At 38.3% G+C, this 14,516-nt stretch overlaps 1 protein-coding gene across 2 annotated transcripts; it reads left to right on the top strand.

Annotated features, from left to right (window-relative positions):
- Positions 1–11,893: 11,893 nt before the first annotated feature.
- LOC146494540 (cerebellin-1-like) lies at positions 11,894–14,139 on the top strand. 2 transcript variants are annotated; one of them, XM_085146711.1, is made up of 6 exons: positions 11,894–11,940; positions 12,009–12,071; positions 12,183–12,287; positions 12,380–12,484; positions 12,727–12,855; positions 12,939–14,139. In XM_085146711.1, exons 2-6 carry the CDS (start codon positions 12,011–12,013, stop codon positions 13,220–13,222), a joined length of 684 nt encoding a protein of 227 aa, XP_085002837.1. In that variant the 5' UTR covers positions 11,894–11,940; positions 12,009–12,010; the 3' UTR covers positions 13,223–14,139. The 2 variants fall into 2 exon arrangements, with proteins under 2 accessions (XP_085002837.1, XP_085002836.1); XM_085146710.1 differs by having other exon boundaries at positions 11,917–11,940; positions 12,730–12,855.
- Positions 14,140–14,516: the final 377 nt, after the last annotated feature.

Raw genomic sequence — 14,516 nt, forward strand, 5'->3', positions numbered from 1 at the left:
GCTATTTGTAGGTTTATAGCATTGATAAAAATGATTTGTGAACAGCTGTCCCATTTCTTTTACTGTGCACTGCTGCTTTTGTTCTGTCTTTGATGCATATGCAAAATATATTTAATCCTACATTGTATGTTACATTTTTATATCTCTGTACCTCTCAGACATATTATGGATGGATGTATCATATTTTTTATGCTAAACCCATAAACAACAAAGTATTTTAGTAAAATATTTAAAAACCACTCGGATGGTTTGGTGAGTGCTGGTCTATTTGTATTTGCAAAGGTGCGTGGAGTTTGCATTTTTAACTGAAAGAGACAGAAAAAGTCTCGTTATTTTGTACACAGCAATTCCAATAACATTAAATAAAACTGATAATTTCACATAAAAACTATTTTTATCAATTCAAAAAGCAGATGCTCATTTGTCTAATTCACTGAGATGCTTTTTAAAATAATTTCTTTTCACCTGTCAAACGACTTTTATTATGCATCCAATAATATCTAGCACATTGTATATTATAAACATTATTCCCCAGCTAACCTTTTAAAATATACACTGCCTGACACATAGAAAATACCAATACCTGCTTTCATATTTGTCCAAATAGTTGCGAGAACTTAGGATAAGCATCCATCATTACACACAGGTTGATCAACATACAGGTTTATGGCTCATAAATGTAATCGGCATGTAGTGTTGAATTAAAAACGTAGTAGTCTTTTCATTTTAACATGTGAGGTCTTGCAGACTCTGCACATTACAGCTGCTGCAGTTTATAAAATAGAAAGTGTTACACTCCCACCTACAGGATGAAACAAATGCTACATTCTCTAATGTTGGCTCTAAAGCAACAGTTGCACAACAAGTTCTAAAGAAAAACTGAAGGTCATTAATTGTGAATACATTTTAATCACTTTTAGTATATTACAAAAAAATAACTCCTCCTCCCCCCAAGCTACAATCTGTCACTGCTCAGAGTTCAGTGAACCTCCTGGACCTGCTGTAATCGTCGGAAAGGGCGTGTGTTTCTCACTGACAGCTGTATTAATGCATGCTGCGCATCCAAACAGAGCCCCTCGCCAGATTACTGTTCTCCCACATGAGTTATACTGTCAAAGGTCATTACAACAGAAAAGTAATTTATGTAATTCTTGCTCTAATTTTAGTCTGCTTACTTGGCAAAAATTATTATATCTGGCTAGTTTGAAAAACATAAAGGAAACATTCAATCCAGCATTCATAATCTTCAAGTTCTGGGCCATCCTCTAGACATAACTCATAATAATAGCTATGTGTGTATGACTGACTCAAGCTCTTAAACACACCCATTGACTGAGATGCCACTCTTGGTATGTGCAGTAGCCTACATAACAAGGCCTGGAGCACTGATTGATGTCTCTTTCCCCTAATTAGCTTTATCTGCTGTTCAAGATTAGGTGGTGCTGGGTTTCAGGGACAGTGAATCATGCATCCCAGACAGGGGAAGATATACACATCTATTATGGGTTTAGTGATACTGACAGGAAGTTGTGAAATATTCTAGACAAAGCAAGATGGACTGTAAGAGAGTTATGGGAATGGGCAGTTCTGGAAGTGACCAATATAGCGGTGAAAGTCACTCTAATAGAGACACATGTAGGCTCAGTGATCCCAGATGTGCTTTTTAACATATCTGCTAAATATCCACTTCGAAAAAGGAAGGTAAAGGATATACATTATATGTATATATAAATATATATTTAATATTTCTTTATTTTAAGAATATTTTTTAACATGCATCAAATGTCTTTCATCATGGGAAAAAGAAAGTGTTCAGTCCCTTTACACCTTTACTGATACCATTAGGATTTAAAGGATAAGTAGCAGTCAGGTGCTAATGACATTCACTTAAATTATTAATCATCAACAAGTGTAAGCACCTCTACAAAAGCAGAGGTTTTGGCAGTTTGCTGGTCTGGAGCAATCAAATCTGTATTAAGTCACTGGTTTCCCAGGACTGGATATCCTAGGAAAGCCTCCCTAAAGCCAGATCTTGCAAAGCTCAGACACAAGTTAGGTTTGCTAAGGTGCATCAGAAGAAACCAGAAAACTGGAACAATGTCCTTTGGACAGATGACACCAAAGTGGTGACATTTGATCATAATGTACAGCACCATATTTGGTGAAAAACAAACAATGCATGTCAGCATAACACCTCAAACCAAGTGTAAAGCATGGTGGTGGAGGGGTTAAGATCTGGGAATATGCTCCAGCTATAGGTCCTGGGCACCTTGTAGTTATAGAGTCAACCATGAATTCTTCTCCATACCAAATCATATGTGAGGTATATATATGTCAGACTGCTACAGAGAGGACAATGATCTCAGGGACAGCAGCAAATCTACATCAAAATGGATGAAAAAAAAAATAATCGAGGTGCTAGCTGCAAATGCCCAGTCAAAATCCAGACCTCAACCTGACTGAAATCATGTTACAGGACCTTAAGAGAGCTGTGCAAACATGAATGTCTGCAAACCTGAATGAAATTAAGCAACGTTGTAAAGACGAGTGGACCAAAATTCCTCCACAATGACGTGTGAGATAGACTGATAGTCATTAATGAAGCTGGTGAATCATACAGTGTACTTTTCACAGGACTGTGTAGAGTGCTGTATTTTTTTTTTTTTTTATCTTTTTCACATGACTGCACATATCTTCATAATACTGTGTTGAAAAGATTATTAATAATATTGTGTAGATTAGGAAACTGAATGGGCAGTGCTTTTCCCTTAGGCTGTACTAAATCATAACAAACCCCTGAGCAGTTATGTCAATGTACAGTAATCAGCCTCAACATTAAAACAGCAGACAGGTGAAGTGAATAATATTAATCATTTCGTTACCACTTTTCTAAACACTTTCTAAACACTCCCCATTATGATATATATAATGATATATATAGATAGATAGATAGATAGATAGATAGATAGATAGATAGATAGATAGATAGATAGATAGATAGATAGATAGATAATTCGCGCCCACCTCAAAGAGGCTTCATGTTTAGAAAAGTGGCTTGGTTAACTTATATTGGTTCTTTGATGGTGTTTTCACTTGATTTTATATTTGTTTTTGTCTTTATCATTTGGACTGTTTTACTGTTTTACAGACTTTCTATTGATAAAAGTATGATTTCTATGGAGATTTGCACATCATACTCCAACAATCAATAAATATAACAGTGAGGTGACCCAAAGTGGGTCAGTTTTGAACATTTGTTTTTGAGTACCTGTTTTAATGGCACAGGTGCATGAGGTTTGCTTGCCAACAGTGAAGTACACCATCTGGCTCTCTGTCAAGGGACCTTTGTACCATGTTATTTTTTTCTCTCTCCCAGCTTTGTCCCCAACAACTACTTTAATAATCATAAAACATAATCTGTTTTATTTCTGCACTCCAATAATACAAACCTGTAATGATATCAGTGCAGAAGTCTGCTCCAGAATCCATTTAATGAGTGAAAAGAGAAACGGTTTAACAAACAGATGAAGGTACCAGGATGGACAGCTGCATATAAGATTCAATAAAAAAGTTCAAACAAAAACAAATTAAGAATATTTTTCAGTTTTACAAACAAAATTACATCCTCAGTACAATTAAAAGGGCAGCAGAAATCACCAACATCTAAAAACTCAAATTACAACCTAAATTATCTGCTTGGCTAGATGCTGTGTGAGTGAGTGAACAGGTGAGAGGATATCTTCCTTTCTAAGGTGCTGCTGTGCTGGATTGTACTGAACATATTTTATGTACCAATTTGACTGCTGTGTATCTGCAGAGGATAAATAATAGTTGAAAAGATCGCTATTATACTGGTGATAATGGTGACGATGATGATGTTGCACAGATTCTAAATGCTCTTTCACAGGGGAAAACCGTTTTGACTGTACATCATGTGTCTGGGCGGAGGTCACAGCAAGGAGGGGTGAAGATGGAGCATGATGAGGGTGGAGGGAAGGGGGGGTGGTGTTACAGACACGTTTGTCTTTGATAGCTCAGGTGGTCATCACCCGAGGGGGAAAAAGAGCGTTAATGGGCATTCTCGGCAGCAGACAAGCACAGGCTAGTGCTCCCTCTTCGCCGGCTGCCGTAAACAGGGGGAAGTATGCATCATTAGATTAAGCTGAGGCTAAGTACCTGCAGTCAAGTCCACTTCTTACAGTAGCAGGGTGCACAGACACATCCTCTCTGCTTGGCTTGGACAGAAGAGGGACTAGAGGGATTGGTCAGCTTGCTAAGTGATTACCTGTAACACTGATAGATGTATGATTACAGGTTGCACGATTTGTCAGCATCTCTATTACAGCAATTATGCAGGGTATCATAACTAACCATTTACAGAAAATCTGGATCATATTAAGAGACAAAAGAAGACTCTTTTACAGGATTTGACCTGTGGGTGAATGCATTGACACAGGCTGAGCATAGCAGGATTATCTGGTTAAACTTAAAAGTCAGAAAAAAAATAATAGTAGAAAACTTCAGAGCAAGAGATTATGCTTGTCTTTTGTTAAAGGAAAACATATTTAAAAAAAAAAAAAAACACACACAAGAGAAGAGTTGGGAAATCTTGAAGAAGAGACAGAGGAAGAGGAATTTGCCTGAGAGGAAAATGAAGGAAGGTATGCAAGGGTGCCTGTCACTTTGAGGCACCTGATAGTTCAACCAAGCTGTCATCTATCACGCTTAGATATTTCACTATCTATTTTTCATTTATGGGAATAGAATTAATCACAATGCATGCCCTGAAAAGTCTAACAGAGCTTTGTCTCCAGACTCGAAGGAAGAGACCTGGATATGAGATTGGGCCTGAAGGGCAGATACAGAAGAAAGGAAGAGTCACTGCTGCAGGAGCAGACTGACCTCAGAGGGTGGAAAGATTTACTAGAGTCTAAATCACAGGTCAGTACCTTGGCAACAGTCTCTGGGAGAGCAACCAATGGGATAGAAGTCACAAGTGATGCGCTGCCTTGTTAACTGCCATTTTGACAGACTGTAATGCCAGATATCTTTGGCATGTGGGACTTCTGACACTACAAACCATGTTTTTCTCTTTATGAGTGTCTTGTATTGACTCCCTGAAGTAAGATTACAACGGTAGAAATTTTTCATTAAAGGTTTATTTTATCCAAATTCCTTGCAAATATTTTTATTATCGTCTGTAACCCTCATGCAGGTTTGGTTAACTTACTTTTTATATTGTTTTCAGAAATTTCTTCGTCCACCTCAATAAAATGACAGAGTGGCAGGGTGTAGTCTGCAGAATAGTTGGTGCAGTGGGTTTGGAGAGGAGTTCCAGGGAGACTGGGCTGGGAGCAATATAACAATCAAACCTTCCCACATTTGATTGTAAGACGCTGGGACCCAAGGGAGAGCGGAGCTGGAGACAAAGCAGCTGAGAAGCTGGGGAAGCACCTAAGCGAAAAACACTTTTGCCGTAAATAAGCGAACACGTACCTGCAACACTGTCTGTGTGCGTGTCTGTACCACAAACAGTTATCACTGAATGTGATGTGGCATACATATTTGGAACATTACTATCACATTTTTATGTCAAACTGGTCTTGTGTGTGTGAGTGATTTGTGTGTGTGTGATTTCCAACTTTAATAATTTTCCACATTATAGCTAACTTAAATGATTTAGCTTCTATACTTTTAAGACTTTGTAAAAATGTAATAACAGAACTATATGCTTACCAGTCACACTGCAGAAACTCAGTGCATTTAGGTTTGTAAAAATGGTCAAGACAACCTGCTGAAGTGAACTGAATGAAGGAGAAAAGCTTGGTTGTTGGACCCAGAAGGGCTGGTCTGACTATTTTAGAAATTTCTTATCTACTGGATTTTTCCCACACAGCCTCCTCTATAGGCTTTACAAAAAATGGTCTGAAAAAGAGATCAAAATCTGCCATAAACAACATGAAAGCATGGAACCATCCTGCATTGTGTCAGTGAATCAGACTGGTGCTGCTGGTGATGTAATAGTTTAGGGGAAATTGTCTTGGCCCACTTTGGGCCCCTTATTCTCATTATGGAAACATGACCAAAATCTCTCAGGAATGTTTTTTTAGGCCATTCTGGACGTAAAAGTGGATCCAACCTGACACTACTAAGGTGTACCTAATAGAGTGTCCAGTGGGTGCTGTTTAGCAGATGTTAATATGGTTAACACACTAAACTTTGATGATTATCTTTGAATTGTCCTTTGTAACATGCTAACATTTTTTAGCATTTAGCTCATAACACTGCAGTCCCACAGAGCCGTTAGCATTAGCATGGCTGTAGGCTGTGAACCAACCAGCTGTGTATTTACAGATATGGGGCAAAAGATAAGATATGTTGTGTAGGCTGGTTTACTACAGTGCAGTTAAAAAAAAAAAAGATAATTTTAAGCAAAAAAACTGTATAGTTTGTTTATTATTTAAACATTTGTTAAAGTGTTACAAGGTTTCACAAAACAGTGTCATTTTACAGTCATATACAATTAATTGACAATAAGATGATACTGATCAGTAACAAGTAAACAACTGTATATCAGTAGATAATCTGTAATTAAATTAATTTGCAACTAATTCACATACACCTAGAGTTGTGATAAGAAAGGGTCTCCCCAATTTAAGTGGTTAAATTTCACAATATTGAGCAAATGAACTTGCAAGATGCAACAGGTACTGCTGCTTTCATGACTGTCTGCATACCAGTGTGACCACAGTCTAACTATTACTGTCTTTATCTCTGCCCCCTCCGGCACACAGGTAGAAAACTCTATGTTCTCTTTCCAAAAAAAAGGCCCTCTTCTTTAAAACCTCCTATGGGATATGCACATTTGTTTGTGTTTACCCCTACAGCAAAGATTTTTTCATGACAGGTCTTTGATTTTTACAGAGAAAAGCAGATAGAAAAATTCTATGAACAGTAAAAAGTGAAACTATCCAGTATTTTTTGCTGTACTAAGGACAACATTATTACTCATCTGTGTTTTCTTTCCCACCATCTGAGTGTTTTCTTAGAAAGATTGATGACTGCGTGTTTATCTGGTGTGAATACAGTTGTACGTGGCAGTGAGGAGTTCTGACTGACAGCTGCTCAATATTCTTATTCATAAACACAAGCAGCAATCAGCATAAATCATGTCATTCGCACCACTTTATTCGCTTCAAGAAATATTTTTTTAACGACAGATTGATTTGTTGTTATTTCTCTCTAATTGTCTAACTTGTCACTGATGCACACGCTTATGACTCACAAGCAACACACCCACATAATGGTCCTGTTGCAGTGGGAAATTTCCCTAGCTTGTCACAATAACTTGCGGGTAGTCAAAAGACCTGTGTGGATGCCCGTTTGCGCTAAAGGACTTGAGGATAATTCCAGATCCCTTCTGGGAAACAACGACACCTGTCAGAGAAAAAGAGCCTCTGGAAATGATCACCGTGTTTACATCAAGCGGTGTTATTGACAGAATCGAGTTAGATGTACTCCGTTCTCTTGCACAGACTGGACACTGATATCAGTGTTTGCCACTGAAAGTAGGTCATGGATAATGGTGAACTACATGTATACATTATTACAGTGTACAAGAAAAAAAAGGGAGAAAAAAGAAGAAGGATATCATATAGAACTGTTGGCTGTTTGATGTATTTGGACAACAAAACTAATCTTTTATAAAATTACAGAAACAATTTTAAGTAGCTGGTTTGCATAATTGTATGGGAATCGCTGGCATTGTTTAGGTGAAAAGTTTGACAGCTATTTCATGCAAACTTTATCGAGTTGCAAGCTGTTTATTAGTTGTATTAAGTGGTTCATATCACCAGTTGGTATTTGGTATTGGTTTTTTTCTTGAAAAATTTTGTATTTAATCTCAAATAAGTTAGAGTTGTGGACAAGCAACTCCACCTTTGATTCATCTGTACAGAGCATAGTATTCCTTTGTAATTGATTTAATTCATTTGTGACAGCACTCTGACACCAACAGTTGCTCGAGGATTCCTAGAAAATTTCTGAGGCTATCAGCATCAGAATCATCTTTATTTGGCCAAGCTTGTGAAACAAGGAATTTAACTCTGACTCTGTGCAACATTTGAGTTTTTTGAAATCTAAGTATTTATAGAGGGTTTTTTTTAATAGTCATTTAGAGAGCTGGGCATACCTATTAGCAAACGTCTATCTATTCAAAGCTCTCCATTGCACCATCCACTCAGTGATATGTGTTTAAAAGTCTGAGTCACACACCTGTCTATCCCATACCTGCCACACTACAGTAGCTGTGATCTTTCTCACACATTTGGCAAATCTCCATCCACCTGACACATTTGGCCTTGAAACCACCCATAAATGACCCAGGCACACACAGCAAACAGGGCATTTCGTGAATGAAGATGAGGACTTTCATGGCTTTATTTATGGTTCTCCTGCTTTGCCATCTTTGCAGGGCCCAGATAAACAGCAGTAACAATGATTCTTCTGATGAGACAGGTTTGGCTGGCACACAGAGGCCCAGCATTGAGGGAAGTGAAGACGATCAGGTGCTTCAGACTGACATCTGGGTTGAGCTGTTGGCTCTGAGAGACTTGGTGGTGGAGCAAAGTGTAGAGCTTAGATACTTGAAAGACAGAGTGACAGTTCTGGATAGCCTGGTGATAGCCTAAAATTTCTGTACTTTTAGGTGACAGAAGGAGACATGTGGCCTGGTCAAAACACAGAGAGCTGCACCCTAAAAGATCTTTAAATATAGTAAACATACCTTGTGTGCCACAGACTGCTCCCAAACACGAGGGGACAAGTAATGCCTCTAAAACACTTAAGTTGGCTTTATTAAATGTTAGATCTTTAGCTGGGAAAACATTTTTAATTAATGATTTAATCACTGAGCACAGCCTTGATTTTATGTTTTTAACTGAAACTTGGTTGGACCAAAGTAACAGTGGAGCTGTTCTCATCGAGACGACCCCTCCTAACTACAGTTTTATCAGTGAGGCCAGGGTGAGCAGGAGAGGAGGAGGGGTTGCTGTCTTATTTAATGAATCATTTCAATGTAAGCAGCTATCTCCTGGAAGTTTTCAGTCTTTTGAATATGTGGCTTTAGAGCTGAAGGCCCCATCCAAAGTTGTGTTTCTTAATGTTTACAGGCCTCCCAAATACTGCACAGACTTTTTTAATGATCTCAGTGAACTGCTGTCTGTGATCTGTGTTGATTTCGACTGTGTAATTATTGTTGGGGACTTTAACATCCATGTGGACAACCCTCAGGACAAAGGGACTAAAGACCTGAGTAACACTCTGGGCAACTTTGGGCTGACTCAGCATGTAACAGAGCCCACACATAATAGAGGACACACTCTTGACCTACTGATCTCCAAGGGCCTGAGCATTTCAAAGGTTACTGTGTCTGATGTGGGCCTGTCTGATCATTACTGTGTTTTCTTTGAAAGTAAAATCTCAGCCCACACAAATATATCAACAGCAGTGATCACAAAACGGTGTATAACTGAATACAGTAGTGAGATATTTAACCAGGTCTTCCCATTAACACCTGACCTGTCCAGAGGTTCAGTCAATGAGCTCGTCAATAGCTTCAATGCTAAAATGTTAAATGTAATGGATACAATTGCTCCCATTAAGGTGAAGGTTATCTCTGGAAGGAAGAAGTCTCCATGGAGAAACTCCACACTAGTGAAAATGAAAAAAGAGAGTGTAGGAAAGCTGAGCGCAGATGGAGAAAAACAAACCTCCAGGTTCATTATGACATCTATAAAGAGAAACTTCACAATTATAATTTACAACTGAGGAGTGCAAGGAGGTCCTACTTCTCTGACATCATCACCAAAAACAGTCATAATGCTCGGGTCTTATTTTCTACAGTTGACAGGCTAACAAACCCTCCTGTGTCAGTGGCAGCTGAACTTCATTCGACCATGGCCTGCAATGACTTTGCCAAATTCTTCACAGAAAAAATCCAAAAGATTAGACAAGCAATTGGTACATCAACAGCAGATCCAGAATATGTACTGTGTCCACCGAAAAACTGTTTAAACACCATGAAACAGTTTCACCCGATTAACAGCAAAGACCTGGAGGACATCTTAGGTCAACTGAACTCCTCCTCTTGCTGTTTAGATGTCCTGCCAACAAGTTTTTTCAAAAAGGTCTCAAAGACTTTAGAGTCAGACCTGTTACAGATCGTCAATTTTTCTTTATTATCAGGTGTGTTTCCAGAATCACTAAAAACTGCTGTAATAAAACCTATACTAAAAAAGGACAATCTTGACAAGACACAAATGAACAACTACAGGCCGATCTCAAATCTTCCATTTTTAAGTAAGATCATTGAAAAAGCAGTTTCTCAACAGCTCAATTACTTTTTAAAACAGAATAACTGCTATGATGCCTTCCAGTCAGGTTTTAGACAGAACCACAGCACTGAAACCGCTCTGACCAAAGTGTTTAATGACATATGTCTGAATACAGACAGTGGAAAAATGTCAGTCTTAGTTTTACTGGATCTCAGTGCAGCATTTGATACAGTTGACCACAACATATTACTCAAACGACTGGAGAACTGGACAGGTCTTTCAGGAACTGTACTAAACTGGTTCAAAACATACTTAGAAAACAGGAAATACTTTGTATCAATAGGTAACTTCACATCTGAGCAGACAAGTATCACATGTGGAGTTCCCCAAGGTTCCATCCTGGGACCCCTTCTGTTTAACATTTACATGCTCCCACTGGCACAGATTATAAAGAACAACAAAATAAACTACCATAGCTATGCAGATGACACACAAATATATATCACAATGTCACCAGGAGACCGAGGCCCTGTACAGGCTCTTGGTAAATGCATTGAGGAAATTAATGACTGGTTGTGCCACAATTTTCTCCAGCTAAACAAAAACAAAACTGAGGTAATGGTCTTTGGCGCCAAAGAAAAACGATTACAGGTCACCAGAGAACTTCAGTCTATACACCTAAAAACCACAAACCAGGCGAGAAATTTGGGTGTAGTGATGGATGCAGACCTAAACTTAGAAAAACACATCAAGACAATAACAAAATCAGCTTACTATCACCTCAAGAATATATCAAGGATAAAAGATCTGATGTCTCAACAGGACCTGGAAAAACTAGTCCATGCATTCATCTTTAGTAGGCTTGATTACTGTAACAGCATCTTTACAGGTCTACCTAAAAAATCAGTCAGACAACTACAGCTCATTCAGAACTCTGCTGCTCGAGTCCTCACTAAGACCAAAAAAGTGGACCACATCAGTCTAGCTCTGAGGTCTTTACACTGGCTGCCTGTCCGTCAGAGGATAGACTTTAAAGTTCTGATGCTGGTCTATAAAGCTCTGAATGGTTTAGGACCAAAATACATCAGTGACCTCCTGACCCAGTATGAACCTTCCAGATCCCTCAGGTCATCTGGATCCGGTCTTTTATCAGTTCCCAGAGTCAGAACCAGACACGGAGAAGCCGCATTCAGCTTTTATGCTCCTTATATCTGGAACAAACTCCCAGAAAGCCTCCGATCAGCTGAAACACTCAGTTTATTTAAATCCAGGTTGAAGACTCACCTGTTCTCAGCTGCATTTGAATAAAGCACCAAATCCACACTTAGGCTTAAATTTCAAAACTCACATTTTAATTACTGATTTTATCTACTGTTCTGATTTTATCTGTTTTGATTTTATATACTGTTTTGTTTGTTTGTTTGTTTGTTAATTAGTTAGTTTGTTTGCTTGTTTTAATCAATTTTAAATCATGCTTTTTATTTGTTTTTGTTTCTAATGTCTCTGTAAAGCACTTTGAATCACCTTGTTGCTGAATTGTGCTATACAAATAAACTTGCCTTGCCTTGCCTTGCCTTGGTGGAGGCCTTACAGAAAGAAAATACAGGTACAGTGATGAGGGAATCGCTTCATTAAAAATAGATGCAACTAAGCTTACATGCACTTTTGTTATAGTCATGGAGGCCAGGATGACTGCAGCTGAGATCCTGGTTGAAGAACTGCAGATAAAGAATGATGGTAACTAAATGCACCCGGCCCTAAATATTGTATTGCTGTGTTCATTTTTACTTACTCATAAACTGTTACAACTTGCTTCAACTTCTCCTATCATGTTTTCTATCATGCTAGCACAAGCTAGAGAGCTTGCAATAGCTCAGCAGAATCTTGGCGCTATCCAGGAAACACTGACAGTCTGTGAACTTCACGTGGAGGAGGTGGAGAAACAGCAGGAAGGTAAAGGGTTAGGGGTTTTGGTGTTTATTCTCTGACTTGTAAACCTTCACAATATACTTCCATTTCATTTATCTCCCTTTTCATCATGTTAGCTCAAGCTAGAGAGCTTGCAGCAGCTCACCTGGAGCTCCGTGCTATCAGGCAGACGTTGACAGTCATTGAACTTCGTGTGGAAATGCTGGAGAAACAGCGGGAAGGTAAAGCTTCGGTTTGGGATGTATGGAATGATTTGACTGATTGGTTATTCATGTGTCTTGTGATTTGACGGGGAAATACCACAGCGCAAGAGCTTCAAAATATTAACAGAGATAAATACTTTTCTTTTTTCCTGATAAGTGTACAAGAAGTAGATGAATAATTAGTGGATGATCATGAATTACTCTGAGGTTACTTTATTTATTTATTTATTTATTTGCTTATTTTGTTTTCTTTGCCACAGTAGTGAAGGTGGCTTTTTCTACCTCCCTCCTGGAATCTGGTGAAGGTAACATTGAATATGTTGAATTAACAACACTCATCTTCAGAAATGTCTTTACCAACACTGGAAACCACTACAACCCAAACACAGGTAGGCAGGTTAGGCTTCTATTTAATTATTGGTTTCATTAATTTCACCACAATTAGTTGTGACTCATTTTCTCTCTTTTTTAGGTTATTTCACTGCACCAGTAAGAGGAGTCTACTACTTTAGATTTACTGGTCATATAGTGAACTATAAGACAAATATGAGGATGAGACTTGTCACAAATTCTGATGCCATGGTTTTCATTGGGGACCGTGAAACCACAACCACCGATCCTGAGGACAATGCATCCAATGGTGTGGTGTTGCAGTTAGAAGTGGGAGATGTTGTTTCAGTACAACTGTCTGGTAGTGTTTGGGATGACCAGTACCACAGAACAACCTTTAGTGGCTTTCTTCTCTTTCCTTTGTAATTTCCAACATACGAGTTGAACACAAGGCAAAGGTAACATCAAATTCACAAAGGATTTTGTTTCTTAATTTCTGTGCACTGGGAATGTTTATGGAAACAAACTCATAAACATAAAAGCATGTGTAATTCTGGAGCATTCAATTAATAAATTAAAATTCTCCTCCACAAACTTAGTCTTAACTTTAATCTTTGACAAGACTGACAGCCATACAGTAGTTGATATGTCACAAATTTATAGCCCAAACTACATATTTTAAATTATAGGTTCAAGGCAGACACATCTAATTTGAAGCACTGTTAAATGACTTTATGGAAAATGTTATTCTCCACTGAAAAAACTAAAGTAATGGTGAGTTTAGATTAATTTACTGACTCACTCAACTCGTTCTGAGCCTCTCACACTCTAATCCATAAAGAGAAAATACAACACTGTTTTCAGCGCAACTAACCACAACCCCATTCGCCAAATAATTAAGAAGTTGTATAAACTATAAACAAAACATAAGCTTCACAGATGACTTGATTATTTAGAGAAGAACTTGCATATTTCAACAAGACAGTGCTAAACTGCATATATTACAACAGCATGGCTTTCTAGTAGAAGAGTCTGGGTGCTGAACTGTCCTGCCCGCAGTCCAGACTTTTCACCAGTTCAAAGCATTTGGCACATCATGAAACAAAAATATGACAAAGAAGACCCCAGACTCATTTTCCAGATGTGTACAACCAGGTAAAAGAAGAGAGGATGCTGCACTTTTGTTGGACTAACATGGGCCCATCCCAACTTTTCTGAGCTGTGTTGCTGCTATCAAATTCAAAATTGCCTTACTTTTTCCCAAAAGAGTACATTTACTCATTTTAAAAATGTTATACTTCTTCTATGTTTCTATTATGTATAAAATATGAGCAACTCATCGCATTCTGTATTTATTTACACTTTACACAGTGTTCTAACTTTTTTGGAATTTGAGTCGTGCATGTGTGGATGGTTGTTATTGCTTGTGTACAGTATGGCTACTTGTTAAGTAGCCATACTGTACATTACTAGTGAGACTGGGGTCAGGTTTTCAAACAAAACCTCCTAACAGGGCCCCAGTTTGGAAAAGGTGAACACATTACGTTATGAAAAAAAGGGGGGCAAAAAACTAAAGAAATTCCTCAGATAAAAGTGGAAGAAAATGACATCTTATGAATGTGATCATTGTTTCCTTTCCTTTGGTGTTTCACATCATAAAGCTCCAGGAATGCAACTGCATCAGAGTTTGAGCTTTGACTAAATCCATTCAGACTCTTTG

Source organism: Neolamprologus multifasciatus, chromosome 20, assembly GCF_963576455.1.
Source record: "Neolamprologus multifasciatus chromosome 20, fNeoMul1.2, whole genome shotgun sequence".
Lineage (NCBI taxonomy): Eukaryota > Metazoa > Chordata > Actinopteri > Cichliformes > Cichlidae > Neolamprologus > Neolamprologus multifasciatus.